At 36.6% G+C, this 15,738-nt stretch overlaps 4 protein-coding genes across 4 annotated transcripts; 1 reads left to right on the plus strand and 3 right to left on the minus strand.

Moving 5' to 3' along the window:
* Positions 1 to 3,128: 3,128 nt before the first annotated feature.
* GCK72_024610 (uncharacterized protein) lies at positions 3,129 to 5,759 on the minus strand (the record flags this gene model as incomplete). Its single annotated transcript, XM_053735955.1, has 9 exons — positions 3,129 to 3,256; positions 3,309 to 3,445; positions 3,490 to 3,558; positions 3,801 to 3,904; positions 3,951 to 4,023; positions 4,066 to 4,139; positions 4,187 to 4,267; positions 4,702 to 4,986; positions 5,688 to 5,759. The coding sequence occupies 9 exons, from the start codon at positions 5,757 to 5,759 to the stop codon at positions 3,129 to 3,131; spliced, it is 1,023 nt and encodes a 340-aa protein (XP_053579521.1).
* Positions 5,760 to 9,763: 4,004 nt separating this feature from the next.
* On the plus strand, positions 9,764 to 13,426 carry GCK72_024611 (uncharacterized protein; the record flags this gene model as incomplete). The annotated part of the gene is made up of 10 exons (XM_053735956.1): positions 9,764 to 9,848; positions 11,100 to 11,251; positions 11,349 to 11,411; positions 11,455 to 11,556; positions 11,604 to 11,754; positions 11,801 to 11,962; positions 12,294 to 12,560; positions 12,606 to 12,975; positions 13,027 to 13,185; positions 13,234 to 13,426. The coding sequence occupies 10 exons, from the start codon at positions 9,764 to 9,766 to the stop codon at positions 13,424 to 13,426; spliced, it is 1,704 nt and encodes a 567-aa protein (XP_053579522.1).
* Positions 13,427 to 13,920: 494 nt separating this feature from the next.
* On the minus strand, positions 13,921 to 14,444 carry GCK72_024612 (uncharacterized protein; the record flags this gene model as incomplete). The annotated part of the gene is made up of 3 exons (XM_003118178.1): positions 13,921 to 14,192; positions 14,244 to 14,316; positions 14,364 to 14,444. 3 exons carry the CDS (start codon positions 14,442 to 14,444, stop codon positions 13,921 to 13,923), a joined length of 426 nt encoding a protein of 141 aa, XP_003118226.1.
* A 550-nt stretch (positions 14,445 to 14,994) lies between these two features.
* On the minus strand, positions 14,995 to 15,651 carry GCK72_024613 (uncharacterized protein; the record flags this gene model as incomplete). The annotated part of the gene is made up of 4 exons (XM_003117495.2): positions 14,995 to 15,102; positions 15,155 to 15,293; positions 15,336 to 15,513; positions 15,561 to 15,651. The coding sequence occupies 4 exons, from the start codon at positions 15,649 to 15,651 to the stop codon at positions 14,995 to 14,997; spliced, it is 516 nt and encodes a 171-aa protein (XP_003117543.1).
* Positions 15,652 to 15,738: the final 87 nt, after the last annotated feature.

The following is a 15,738-nucleotide window of genomic DNA, read 5'->3' on the forward strand; positions in this document are numbered from 1 at the left end:
TTGATGGATTCCAACTCATAAACCAAAGTGAAAAGAAAATAGAATGAATGGGAAGTGGGAATGTGTGGAATCCATAAAAAAGAGCAAGCGAACGAACGAATGAGCTGAATCCTTGTTTGATGATGAATTCATCTACTAGAAACGAAAAGAAAAGAGAAAAAAGAAAAGAGCGGTACAGAATTCTTTTTTGTTGTATAGACTAGAGAAAGCCAACATAAATGAAAATAAATTAAATATTAAAGTCAGTAACATCCAAAGTATTTAATTTTTTTCTATTAAATCGTTGGAGAGTGATTCCAGGAAACATCTAAAAGTAGCTAAGCAAATGATTTTTTTTTCAGATGAACCCAGGGTCTCGCAGTTCATAGATTATTGAAATTGAAAGTGGACCTTTTTTGAGTTGTCACTTTTTTTGACGTGAGAAGAAGTGTTTTATGAACGTCTAGGTATACACCATCATGATGTCCAAATTTACTAGTTCTCACTACAACGACGAATGATTCATTACAATTTTCAGAAATTTTTTGAATGAGCAGACATTATAAATCAGAAAACCGGAACATTTTCAGGTAGCGTGATGAATATGAACTTTGAAGAGATAGTTTCAATTATTTGATTCTATCATTGAACCCAACTGATAGCCATCGAAAGTGCATTAAAAATTTTGGTAACTATGTATAAGGCTATTTTCTAGTAGATTGAACACAGAAAAATGTGAGAAGGCTGAAGAACTAGAATACTATCGTTGCATTTCTAACAAGTGTTGGTCAACTAACCGGAGAACCGCCCTCTCTAAATACAAACTTGATGTTTTTGATGGGTTTGGTAGAGTCTGAGTAAGGGGTATGACTCAAAAGGAATTTCGCAGACTGATTGTTAAACTTGGACCCGGTGCAGGATGTCTCCAGCAGGAAATTAAACTTCTTGATGGCGTTAAGACTGAAACTGAAACTCACAACTTTCTATTTCATGTCCTTGTTTCTTTTTCTTTTTCTTTTTTCTTTCTTCGTTTCCAAACAGGAAACGTTGTACCTAAAATGAAACGAGGAGGCAATTATGTTTTTTCTTCCCGACTTTTTTGGAAATGCTGGGGGTGGGTGAACTAATGCGTAGGTTTTGGTGGCGCCGGGAAGAAAAACGATTAGGTGGGAAAATATGGGGTAGCCGGAAAAAAAAACGAAAAAAGCAAACTTGCCACGTCATATGTCACACTTTAGTGTCACCAAGTTGAAAGAAAAGTGGGGAGAAAGTGCCAGTCGTCTTGCTCGAATTCAAGCGCCCCATCTTACTTTTCCCCATCCTGCATGCCCAATAAAATTAAACTTTAGACTTCTGTCTATCTCCCTATCCATTTCTTCTTCGTTTCCTATTTTTTCTATTGCTTTTCCTTCTTTTGCTTGAGAATCGGAAGAATCTATTCACAACAATCTACTATGTCTAGCAGTTTGAATCACTACCGCTTTTCATTGTTTCTCTTTTTTCTAAAAACGAGAAAAAAAGGAGACCATGAGCTAAATTAGTTTGAATAATGAAATTAGGATCTGTCGCAAAGAGATGCTGTGAATGAAACAAAATTTGGGGGGGGGGGGGGGTGCGGTTAGTATGTGCACTATCACGCCTCCACATAGTGGACCAAAAGGGGATCTGATTCTTTTTGCGACAGGAACATTTGAGATAAAACAATTATAGCATAATAAAGATTTGCAGGACTGAAAAGGATACCGCCTCTGCATCAGTGACGTAAAAAGATTTCTTTTTGGAAGGCTTCATACACGTTGGGCATGTTCTCCTAGTAAACTTAGATTTAATTTATTTGGGCCAGACAGAAAAAAATGGCAAAGTTAGTAGCAGGTATATAGCTAGAATGAATGACGGTTTCAGATTTTTTGCAAGAGGACAATTACGTCTCCCTTTGAGCTACTACTGAGCCGCCTGACGATAGCAGCCATAAAATAAATCAAACGCCATAAGAAGTAATGAAATTTGTTTTCGTAACGTTCACCGCTGTTGGTTTCTTGACAAACTTCCAATTTTTTTTTGCAACGGATTCAGTATGGAGGGATTTTGACTAATACCCAAAACCCGGAGAACAGAGGATAATATGACACCGAAACAAGTCAACAAATAATGATACTATGAAAGCAAAGGACGGGTCTGGCTTGGTTAAAGCACAGGTTGAGAATATATCAGAAAACAAGAAAAATAACATTCACGAAGGGAAATAAGAAGAAATACGATCTTTCAGAGCAAGAAGTGTTATGTCAAGCATCAGTGAGTATGAATCACAGCAATTTGATATTCGTTAAGAAAATGTGTTATTGAAAAGAAACAACTGAAAACGCATACAAAAAACCAAAATCAAAATTTATAATAACGGGATAATTTAGTAATTAGTCACAATTTCTATAGTTACCATTTAATGTTTATCTCAACAGCTAAAACTTCAGTTTTCAGATTTTTAAAAGTGTGGTCATAGTTTAGTTTAAAATTGTGTTGTTTTTGAACCTATTGACAAAAGCGGCATATATTTCAAGCAGCATTTTATTCATTCTGGAAGTAGACAATTAACATACAACTTTTTACTTCGACGGAGTTGCAAACCAAAGAGACATAATTGTAAAGTAAAACTGGAGCAAAACACGACAGGAAAAGAAATCCGTCCGAGTTGGAATGAGATGTACTACTACGTGAGAAGTAATAGTGTTTTGAACAAGTCATACTGTATCTTAAATAGAAAAAAATTGTGGAGAGGATTGTATGAAAAAGGCTTTTGAACGAGTCAGAACTACTCCCAAAAATTATTTTTAGACAAGTATTTTCACTATAAACGAGAGACAGACATTTCGAGAAAAAAGGGTGTTTGGGAAAAAAGGGCAACCATCTGCAAACGAATGAGCTGCGGCAAAGAGCTAATAAACTTTTGGAGCATTGAGATGGGGTGGAAAAATGGGTTGAGATGGGAGGGAAAATGGAGAGACACATGGGAAGAACACTTTAGCACAAATGAACTCTTTGGAAACTAACGTTGGTGAGATTTCAGTAAAAGAGAAGAGATTTGTAGATAAAAATGGGTTGGTATCGTTTGGTTGTAAACTAAAACTAAACAGTATATTCAGGTTAGAACAATATCACACAGCAGTCTCTCGGATTGGTAGAGATTTGTTAGGCACAATACTAACATGTTCCACATTTTCATTTATATCAATGTCTATTCTTGTTTCCTTTTTCGCAGATTGACATCCTTGTTGATTTCGAGCTGGAAATATTTTGAAGTGAAAAGATCTAGAATTTAAAGTTATTTGGTTTACCTTTTTGTTTTATCTCTTTTTTCAATTCTTTGTTTTCCTTATTCTGACGTTTTCGCTGTCTACGTTTTATCGAACAATCTTCCATTTTGTCTAAAAACTTTCTGAACATGCAAAGTGCAAAATAGCATCGACACCATCTGGAAATTTAACAATTAAACCGATATAAGCACTTGATACCCACTTGTAATACATCCATGCCAACAATTTCATTTCTGATGGTTCTGGAAGTTTCTCATACAGTACGGTTGTTCTGAAAAAGTTGCAGGTTGATTGTTGCTATCACTATTCTTGTTCATTACACAGTAGCTCCTCCATAAGTTTTCTTCACACTGATTTTGAATTCTCTCGTTCCATTTAAATATCGGATCAACGTGCTTTGGAAATGTGGGTTTAGAGAGCAAAGTGCAAGCATTTGGAATGGTGAGATAACACAGTAGATGGTACGCCTAACGATATCCTATCTTTATGATGACCAAATTTTTTAAAACTCACATCACGGTTTTGCAATCTTTCAGAAAAAAGAAATACTCAGCATTAGTACCCTCATTTGTGTAGTGTAGACGGATTTCGTATATGTCGCAGTAAAGGTTAAAGACCTGAAATATCGAAAAATTTTAATCATCATGTCTGAAGACAAGTAACCATATCAATTGTTAAAAACACGATTGAGACCAATAAAGTCAAACCAACTCCACCGTATCTTTGTTTTTCTCTCCTAAAAAGTGAATTGTGTGATATTCGCTAGTTGATCCCTTACAGTTGAATTCCTGCCCCTTCTCGGCGGATCATATGGTACTGGTAGATCTTGTATGAACCGAACAACATGAAGCACTGAAAAAATGTGTACGGCTAAGCAGACAATCGACTTATGAACTCACAATGCAAAGGAAGTATGGGACCGAGTGTGTGAAGATCTGAGTGTACCACTCCAATCCCTTCATAAGGTCGACGATTTTGAGCTGGAAAAAACCGATTAATACTTCAAGCAACCCGAATAATACTCTTTGAAAAATCGGATTCAATAAGACAAAGCATTTGGTTTGGTAATTTCGCATTTCTTCATTCTTTGCCATTGCAATCCAAGAAATACAAAAAATAAAGAGAACATCACAGAGAGCGAACTGCAAATCTGAGCTTTTGATTTGAAATGTCTCAAATTCAACTCACATTAACAATAATCACATAGAAAGTTCTCAGGTTGAAATTGGACAACTCGATCCCGAACAGTTTCGGGTGAGTTCTGCGATAGTAAACCAAAAGAAGAAGGGCGATTGTGCAATTCACGAGATTGAAGCAAAATAAGGGAAGATAATTGAAGCAGTACAAATAGAAAATACAAACAAATTTGGTTGTTCCCAATTCTGAATGTGGTATGTCATCAAACACCAACAACCTGTAAACACTCGCCTTCTTCAAATTCAGCATATCCAAATGTCCAGTAAAATACAGTGAAAATGGTTGAGAACATTTGCATTAAAATATTCTCAATCAGAGCGTAGCACACCAATGTCGTCTCAATTTTTCGAACATGTTTCATACATGCAGTTCGGAATATGACGTATGAGCTAATTGTAGTTATAACAAATGCAATTGGCAAGATAATTCCCAAACAGATGAAATGTAGCCTCTCGTCAACTTTATAGGCAATGAGTACAGTTTGGAACAAGACTTTGTTGATCTGTAAATGAAATCGACATATAAAGAGCCGGTGTTCAATAGGTCACACCTTAAGTGTTATATTCTGTGAACCTCACAGTACACAGCAGTTATCTGAGTAACCCCACCTTTCACAACTGAACGTTAAATTATAAGTGATAATTTTCTGTCCATCATTAAATTATCTATTCACTATTTTAACCTTGTGTTGCTGTCAAAGGGCCAGACATGATTGTTAAATTATCACTAATAAAAAAAGTTTTAATGTGAAACACTTTTTACTGTGGAATATCTTGTACCATAAAACTTGTAATAGAGGCGCACGCGCTAACAAAAGTTTGGAGCAGTTTCTTTCCGCTGTCTTTAAAATAATAATAAAGTTTTTAGCTGAAGATTTTTTTGAATATTAAGACATACTTTATCAGTTTGCAGCTTTTTGATAATTCCTTTGGGAACTGAGATATACGACTGCGAACAGGCACCGCTAGGTGCCCCTCTATTGCAAGTTTTACGATGTACATTTAGCTCAATTAAACTTTTTGTAGGTAAAAGTATAAACACCAACTGGATTTAAGATTTGTTCCAATTTTACAACATTGTTATTATGTGCTAAGTTACTAATAATGTCCTGAACACTGTATAGGGTTTCGTCAGTTTTCAAAAACCCAAATTAAGAATAAAAATAGAAGAGAAATGTATTTAGTCATATGCCTTATCACTTACCAAATTCAAGTTCATATCAAACTTGTAGGTGGAATAGAAGACAGGAGGTGAAGGGAACGGATAGTTCAACATATTCACATAATGAGTCGACTACCCATACGTAGACATACCAATTCCTGAAATAAACGTGTTCGAAAATGCTCTGAGACAAAGAAAGCGATGCTGTTCTGAGAAGAGACTCCGCCCCAAGATGGCGTTGACGAAGGCGGGACCTTCAGCTCTGCCACAAGGAAATGGATGGGTGGTGACGACAAAGGGTCGAAAATCATTATGGAAAAAAAAATGGAGAAGATTATGATATGAATGCGTAGGTGAAGGTACAAAAAATTATGGTGCTAGAATGTAGTGAATGGAATATTGGATGGGATTTTTTCAGAGTGATTGAAAAAAATGGTATGTATTACCATCGACTCTCAAAATTTATAATGTTCAACAAAATAATGCAAATATGCAGCGCGCACCTGCATGTGAGCCGAAAAATGTTAAAAATGAAGTTTCCGATGTGAAAGAAGCTGCGTTTTCTCATCTGACGACCGCCGCTTATGGAAACGGTTGCTACGAAAGAACCATCGGAAAAATCGTAAAATACATAAATTCTCATGCACTGCACGTAGACTAACGAAGTGGCCATAAAGTTGGAAGAGATGTTTTAAGTGTCTTTTTTGTTCTCTTTTTTTGTACATGCTCAATATCTGAATCTGAATCTTGAGCTTAAGGGGAATATTTCAAGAAAATGATTGCTGGGAAACTGGAAAACTTGTCGCCCACTCAACTGAAAAAATACCGAGTGTCGGCGGTTTCTAATTCCATCTCAATTTAGACTGCACATTAGAAGAACAGAAAAAAGTTAAGAGCTTTCCTACCCTCTACATTTCTGCGCATTTCGATGCCGACGAAGAGTTTCAAATTGAATGAGACGAATCGAAAAAAAGAACGGCTTCTAGTCATTCACTAATGGATAAAAAACCGAGTGACGAAAAGGACGAAGTGGAGTTCTAAAGAATTTTAAAGTGCTTTGAATGAGTTCATTAGAAGCTAGAAAACAGAAGAATAAAGACTACGGTATTAATGTTGTAGCATAAACGACAATTGGTGAGGAATTGACAGAGATATACAAACTCTTAAAATTTATGTGTTCTAAAGTACAATGAATCAAAATTTGTATAACTACATTCTCACCATGAATTACATTCTCACTATGAATTCCTATTGAAAATATTAACGCGACCTTTGCAGTTTGGCTCCCAGAAGGTTATTCTTAGCAAAAAAATAACAGCTTGAGTACATTAATATTGTCAGCATTCCAATTTCCTTTTATTCTGGCCAAAGAATCAATCAACTGTCACAGAGTACTCTTTCTTTAAGAAAAATTGACTTTCTGCAAATGTTTATAAAGAAAGGGTGTTGCGATCTGAAAGTGTTAATGCAAAAATGTTTTTTTAGCAATTCACAAGTTCAGAAATCTTTCTTTACTGCTTAGAACCCCATTTGTTTGTTTATACTGTTTTTTGTTCTTTATATCTGGACGACGGATAAACATGTCAGCCAGATCTGAAGAGAAGTGTGTTTGATTTGATGCGCGCAGATCAATTAACCAAACATTATCCGCCAAAGCACTTTATTTTCTATCAGATCAATCGAACCCGGTCGATTTTATCATCATATCACTGAATTATTCAAATGCCGCTTGATAAAGAAGCTATAGAGTTTGGTTAGTTTTTTATGAACCATGGTTTTAAAATATAAACTTTGGATTATTTGATTACAGAAGTGGCACAGTCATCATTATTAAGACGGAGACTTGAGCAAGGAGAGCTATTGAGCTCAAACCCTCTTGATAAAAAGTATCGGAGGTAAAGTGTTTCATTTTCCTACTATTCTTTTGTCTTGGAAATAAGAAAAAACTCAAAAATTGCTGGTTGTAAAAATAAGGAGATGTCTTTCTTTTCACTTTGGTACCACAATTTTCATGTTACATTCTCCTAAAAATACATGTTATTTTTTTCAGGATTCTTTTTTTAGTTCCATTGGATCAAAATTATTTTCTGTGTTTTTGTTAAGGGAATTGTGATTTGGTCCTTGTTTGTGAAATTTTTTTGAGATTAGTAGACCATTTTATTTGAAAAAAGGAAAAAAAAACAAGACACATTTCTGGTAACATACCAAAAATGATAATGTATAATTTTTCAGCACATTCACTCTTCTTGGCTCCTCAATGACATCTCTGCAAAAATCATATCTGGAAATTCCTGATGGAAGGGTATTTCTCCGCCGGAAAACATCGAGCAGTGGTCGGCACCATCATTCAGCAATATACTTTTACGAGGTATTCTAAATTTTTCTTGTTCGGAGCTCTCCGGCGACTTTCTTCCGAACTTTACTACCTCTTCCTCTGACTGGTCGGACCATAAATCCCGAATAAAAACCGATTGGAGAAAAAGAGAAGTGGCGCCCTGGCGTCTGGGGAGTCAATGAGACAAAAAGATGTTCGTCGCCACGACTTGTCACTTCGCGGTAACACCGACACTAAGCGTAGGAGAGTGACCAACTGGCCTCGAATGTGCAAGAGATAGTGAAAGAAACCTCCTCGACAGGATATCACAATTGCACAAACGATGTATCTATGTACTTTAAAATATCCTGCGTCAACGAGAAGAACCACACTTTTTCTTGACGTACTACCTCAAAGGTCCAATTTCATTTTTTTCTCTCTCAAAACTCGGACATTTTCATGAATTGATGAGTTTACACGATACATACACGTGTGATAATGACCACACATGCTCCAATCATTTATCGCCGCAATCATTACACCTTTCTCGTCTTCAATTTCATCAATTTCTTGCGTCTTGATATCAATTTCTCAGTGGAAAAGATTGCAAAACTCTTCATCTCACCAGGCGATGACGAATAGTGATACCAACATGCGTTGTCCGAGCAAATCGGTACCATTAAAGTTTTCGATTGGCACATGGAGCAAATGTTTAGAATTAAACTCATTTTCACACACTTTTTTTCGATTCAACCTACCTGACTCAGCTTTTTGACGCGTCCTCGTCGTTTTTTTTGCAATTTTCCCGCGCTTCTTATTACGCCCGGTAGTTTTTCTCTCTTTCTATTTCTCTTTAATACACTTGAGATTTTCATCATCTCTTTTATTTGATCTCCCTCAATTTTTGTCCTGCTCAAACTAAACTTTTTGACCTCTATACTTCTCTAGCAGTTTATTTTTCAGTTGTGTAGTTCTAACGGGTCAATAAATTATCGATGTTGGATCTTTTTCGATCATCAAAAGGAGAACCGAAAGCCGTAAGAATTCTTTCTATTTTAAGCTTACTTGCATTTTTTCTTTTCTCATTATACGGGTTTTTCAAAGTAGACGTATGCTAATTTTTGTCGGTTTTGCGACGAAAATGCACAAAATCCCATCAAGACTCTACTGGCGCCGCTGAATAGCTTGATTTAGTCAGAGGACAAACCTTTCTTTTTTGTATGTTCTCATTAAGGGAACATCTAAAGTAGCATGATCAGAAAAAGTTAACGAAGCCAAAAGCAACTATTTTCAGAACTACAACCAGCACATGATTGTTTCCGGTAGAAAGGGAAAAATAGAAAAACCCTGCTAGTAAAAAAAACAAAATGATATATAATAATACTGAATTGTTTTAAAATGGTTGCAAACAACAATTTTCCGACAAAATAATTGATTTTTTTTAAAAAAATAATCATTTTGGTCTGGCAGACTATTTTAACTTAAAAATAAGATATCTTTGTTTTTTTTTCATCGTACTCTAAATTTTTCAAAAAATGCCCACCTTAGTTTTTGATGTTCAAAAGTAAGGATCTACATTTATAAAGTTTTTGAAAAATTCAAATCGGTGATATGTCAAACAAGCGATGAGTTTCTCAATAATATTCAAAAAAAATTCCAAAAAATGTGAAGTTATCAAAAAATGAACTAGTTTGAGAAATTTAAAATTGTTTGGCTTTATTTTCTATTTTCAGAATGAAGGTCACGCATCAACCTCATCCAATACATGGCTGGCCAAAAAGAAACATTTTCGAGACACAGAAGAATGGAAAGTCAAGAAAACAAGGATCCTGAACAAGCTGCGAGCCCTCTCCAAAATCAACCTGGCACTTGTCTTGTCCCGAATGCCGGTATGTTTGTTTTTCATATCCCTCTGTCTGAACATTAGTTGTATACTACAAACCGCTTAGTTTACTATCGATGGAATCTGGATCGTTAAAATATCCGTCGTCAACGTTTCGAAAACCACATTCATTTGCTTTTAAAACATCTGCTCGCAAAGTTGAACGGAAAAAAATAAACGCAATTTCTCATCTATCCAACCATTTTTTTTCTTCCTTCCGTCTTTCACGACTGCTATCTGCAGTAAGATTTTAAAGTCGATGTCTTCCTTCTTCCGAACTTGAAGCATTTAATTGAGCCGTTTTTCGCCTTCGCATTCATTTTTATCTAACTAATGAGAGACTCCCAACTATTTTGTGCCAACCACGCATATCATGTTCAATATTCCAATAGTGGTACTGGAAGCACTCGGATCCGTCGCAACAAAGTAAGTTTTTTGATCTTCCAGTTTTTTGTTCTTTTTTCGATTAAAATTAGTTTTGACGCACACATGACATTTTGAATTTTGTTTTTGAGATTAAGTATTCAGTAAAGTTGAGGACAATAGGCTCAGCTGACTTCTAATAAATTATGAATATTATCTAAGTGTTGGGTATTATGAGTTCAAATTCGAAAAGTTAGTGTGGCTCGGGGCAGGAAATGTCAAAAACTTTGAAAAATTTCAATATGGAAAAAATGGAAGGGTTCAGTAACTAGTTAAAAGGAAAGAACTGTGAGAACTGATGACTTGACCGAATTGAATCATCCAAGGTTTAAATGACTGTTCTTCAGTTTAACAGTTCTCCTATAACAACATTTTTATTGGTCCCTTGACGGCTTGACTTTTCAAGAATATCATCTGTATGATGTACGTGCCACATCTTGGTTGGATGGGGGCCTACATCCCAGAGGCAGCTGACGTTGATCGCATTTTTCGCAAAATGACAGCATATTTGCCGCATGTGATCTGCGGCAAATGCCGTAGGGCCACAAGCAAAAAGTATCTCTTCCGTGGCACCTTCGACACACATACACACAAAACAGAAAAGAGACGCACACAATTATAAACCGAGACTTCGGATTTTGCTTTTTGCTCCGTTTCTTTTCTCACTTGCTTTCAATATTTTGTGTTTATCTATCTCGTTATCACTAATCAACTAGCACAATCGATTTGTTTTTCGAGAAATTTTCAAGTGCTTGGTGGAGATTTTTACAAAATTCAAATCTTCATCCGTCATCCGTCTCAATTTACTTTTGATACAAAATTAGCAAATCTTCAGAGTCTTGGGAAATGACTGCCATTTACGATATGACACGTCGTGTCACCATGCACGACGTGAACTCTGACGTGAACTATGATGACATGGATGCAGATGTTCAAGACTTTTTCACTGATAGTAATCAACCGTACTACCATGAAAGAAACCAATATGTATGGTTTGCTGCAAAACTTTGTAGTTTATGAGATTATCTAAAAAAAATCATGACACAACTAGATCGAATCATATTTCAAATCATTTAAATTTCAGACAATCGAAAAACTGCCGGACAAAGTGTTGCGAGATATCTTCCAGTACTTGTCACCAAAACAGGTTTGTGTCATATTAGTCGTATTCATCCAAAATTTCTTTCCAGATAAACCAAGTTGGTCTGGTTTGCAAACGATGGAGAGTTATATCGCAGAATCCTTTGCTTTGGAAGTTTGTATCGTTTCGACCGAACTATGGAGGGATTCAGGTACCGAAAATTGTCAAAATTCATTTTCTGAAAAAATTATAATTTAGGTAAATCCACAATGCATCGACTTCTTCATTCAGTTAATCGGAACCAGATTTTCTGAATTGAGAATTGTTGAGTTGGCTACAGATCTTATCACTCCAAATGTTCTCTACGAGCTGGCCAATAAGGCACCAAAGCTTCAGTACCTGACTCTAGGTAATCTAAACTGTTTCACTCAATTATTCCAACTCTTTTGTTTCAGATTTCTCCACTGCCATGCAACTTCACGACTTCACCGACCTTCAAAGTTTTCCATCTCGTTTGAAGTCGTTGACTATTTGTCTTTCGGAGAACATTTTTCTGGAAGGATTCCTCAGAAAAGTGTACACTTTTATTTCATCCGTTGAAACGCTCCATATCATTGGTGAGCGTCTTTTCTTCTTCTTCGTTTTTCTATTTTCACGCTTTGCTGTGCAAACATGTTGAGAAAAATGTGGAAGAGATAGGGGGAGAGAGGTGAGGACGGAGAGAGAAGGAAAAAGTAGGGCAGCCCGTGGGGAGTATGCAGTATGTGTAATACTTGTGAGAGAGTGAGAGTATCTGCCTTGATAGCTCAGTTGGGAGAGCGTTAGACTGAAGATCTAAAGGTCACCAGTTCGATCCTGGTTCAGGGCATTCTTTTTTGTTCTTTTAAAATTGTATTAATAATAATAAAAGCAATTAATTCTCATACAATGGAAATAGTAATTTTTCAGGAACGTATGAGAAAGTTGAAGATGAAGAAGAGGAAGTCTACGAGACGGTCAACATTTTCAAACTCAAGCAGTTTTTGCCAAATATGAGAGTTGTCAACTTGTGGGGAGTTCCATTTATCACTGATGAACATGTCGACGCAATTTCATCGAATTGTGCACACTTGGAATGCCTTTGTGTTAACTATTGCCCAAAAGTTACTGGCGCTTGCTTGAAATTAGTTCTTCAGCGATGTCGAAAGCTGAAAACCCTTTTCCTGGCTCACACGAGTAGGTTTTCCAATACAAAACCGCCTGAAATTTGTTTAAATTCAGAACTCGACAACAACATCGTCAAAATGGTTGACTGGGAAAAAACTCGTATCGAAGAATTGGATATTAAAGGAACCGAACTCAACTCAGAAGCTCTTATCTCCATCCTCACTCGACTCCCCCATCTCCGTTGGTTGGACGCCAGTTGGTTGGAAAATATGACCGATCAAGTATTGGAAGCTTGGCAGAACTCGAATGCGATGGGAAGCCTTCAGTTCTTGAACATGGACACATGTGATTCGATCAATGAGCAAGCGCTTGTTGACATGATCAAGAGACATGGTCATCAATTTCATGGACTTTGCCTTGGAGGACAACACAAGTTGCTTGAGTATTTCTGGATGAACATGATCCCACAATTGAGAAATATTAGGTACAAAAAACATTGGAAATGTACACTAAAGACATAGTAATCATATTTCAGAGTGATGGTAATGGGAATCGCGGAAGACTGTTGTCCAAAAGTTGTTGCCAAAATTCACGTAGATCAATTTATTGACTGCATTGCTCAAAACTGCCCACGGTTAACCCGTCTTGAAGTTAGATGGGATGATGAAACACTTAGATTCTCTGATAAATCAAGGTATAAACTACACACTGCTTTCACAGTGACAAATAATTTTTATTTCAGCAAATTTATTGATGTTCTCCGCATGAAATGTCTTATGCTTCACTCGATTGTGCTCTCGGACGGACAGTATTATGAATTGGTGCGAAGTAACTTTGAGAGAGCTGATCGGATGTCGGTTGTTAGAACTACTGAAATGTGTCGGACTGGATTACTTCATTGTTCCAGATATTTTAATCAACTTCTTTTCAATTGAATAACTGTTTTTATAATTTTGAATTTTGAAATATAGCATTTTATAATTGAATCATTTCTATTTGCATTGATAGCCTATTCTTGAATTTTCTAATTCTGAGTTTATTTTAATAATAAAAGATTTACTTTGACCCTGGTTCCAGAATTAGCTGCATGTCAACTTGTAAGCATTTTTGGTCAAAAACAAATAAAGCATTTTTGCTCAAAAACAGTTCAGATCTCGTTTCAGAGTGTTAGATCGATGTTTTCCGATTTTTATGACAATGCTAATCTCAAGTCAACCTGTCTCCCTATAATCTATCTGGCCATTCTTTCCAAAATTCTTATTAAAAGCTGTTCGTTCCTGCGAAAACACAACTTTATATTTGAATCGTTTATTTTTGTACTGATCGGTCATATTTGTAATTTGTAACTTGAATTTTCAAGGTATTTTATAACAAAAGAAGGGTTACAATTTATTACAAATGATCTATAATTGAAAAAGACATAAAATATTTAGTGGATGCAATCACGGCTCTCTCCTGGGTAAGATCCAGCGAGTTGAATAACTCCAGCGTCGTAAACCTTCTTTGGAATCTTTCCAGATGAAGTGTAAGAGTCTGGGATCTTGATTCCGAACTTTCTTTGGCAGGGCTTGATTCCGTCGTTGCAGTCGTGGTAAATGTTGAGCTTGACATCAATTGGGGTGTATTCCTTGGTCCATCCGGCGAGGTGGAAGTCTCCGTTGCTGTCGGTGGTTCCAGACTCGAGGAGATCATCGGAATCCACTGAAACGAAATAAGCGATTTTGATTTTTTGAAAACGTTAGATTAACTTACAAGTATCTTTGTCCCAAAGCTTAACCAAAACTCCTGCAGCTGGTCGTCCGTCACAAATCAACTTTCCTCGGACCTAGAATATAGCAGTTTTAAAAATAACCAGTCTCTTTGAAAACTCACAGCAGAAGATTGGTCACGACCGAACATTTCGATGGAAGCAGCCATTCCGAAGAGGGCAAGAATCAAGACTGTGGAACGCATCTCTGAAAATAAACGTTTGGTGAAATGTTCATGAGAAACAAGTTCGAAAAACCAGGAATGAAAGAGCTCTGGAAGAAACCGAGGTCTCTGCCGATTACACTAAACGAGGAAGAATGAGAAAGAAGACTGGGAAGAGGCGTCTTCTTCTTCTGCCTGCCAGTGTTTTCAATGTTCTTTTTATGAGGGCCACGGTGTATTATGGCCGGGATCCCGAGGGCAGCTGCTCCTCACAATAGACGAAGAAAACAGAGAGAAGATGAGTCAGAACCAAGGAATCAATGCATAAAACATCATGAGTCAGCTGAAAAACTCGTGAAACTATTCTTCTTGGTTGAGATTCTGAAGAACTTTGAGTTATTGTGTAAGGATTCGTCACTGTGAAAAAAAACAACAATAATGAGTCACACACGCACTTGAAAGACAATAAATGCACATCGGCTTCTATCACACACATTCCACAGCTCTTATGTGTTTTTACAACAAGAATTTCAATTTTTCGACAGGTTCATTAGATTATGAGATGATATTTCGCATATACAATGTCAACAATTTATCGGTATTCTGAGTAAGCTCCATATCCTGTCGCACTTCCAGACACTAGGAACAGCACTAGCGAGAGAATAGTAGCAGCCAGTGAGATTCCCCAGGACCAACCAACCTGAAAATACTTTTATCAGTTTTTGAATGTTTGAGAATTTTTATGTAGTTACCTTCATTTTGATACCAGGCACAAGTGTGTAGTTTCCAATATTTACTGCAAACACAATCATACCAATGAACAAAAGTATGAGGATAATCAACGATAAAAGAGTACATGCGGCATGTACTGGCATCATTCTTCGGAAGAGACTGAAAAAATTATTTTTTCCAATTACTTACAAGTTAACTCACATTGCGGGAACCACCAGTAGACAGAACAAAAGTTCAAAAGAGAATGCCATTAGTTGACAGACAACAACGCATTGCAGCCATCCTGGACTTCTTTGGAACTGTCGGTTAGCACCAGATTTACCCCATGCGTATATTCCCATATGTCCTTGAGCGTTTCCGAGTGAGGCTACTCCCCAGTCTGGAATTATTCGATGGGTATGTTAACGTTCAGGTTCTAGAATATACAATCAGTGAACGTTCCAACACCGGTCAGAATAGTGATGATTACTAGAAGACCTGCAATGGCGAATGGTGCGTGATGATGATGATGATGCATTTTGCTTCTGAAATTATTACAGTGCTTTACATGAATACAATATTGTTAGGAATCGTGAGAAAGAAAACAGCACAGATTATTATAACT

Source organism: Caenorhabditis remanei, chromosome X (assembly GCF_010183535.1).
Source record: "Caenorhabditis remanei strain PX506 chromosome X, whole genome shotgun sequence".
Taxonomy (NCBI): Eukaryota; Metazoa; Nematoda; class Chromadorea; order Rhabditida; family Rhabditidae; genus Caenorhabditis; species Caenorhabditis remanei.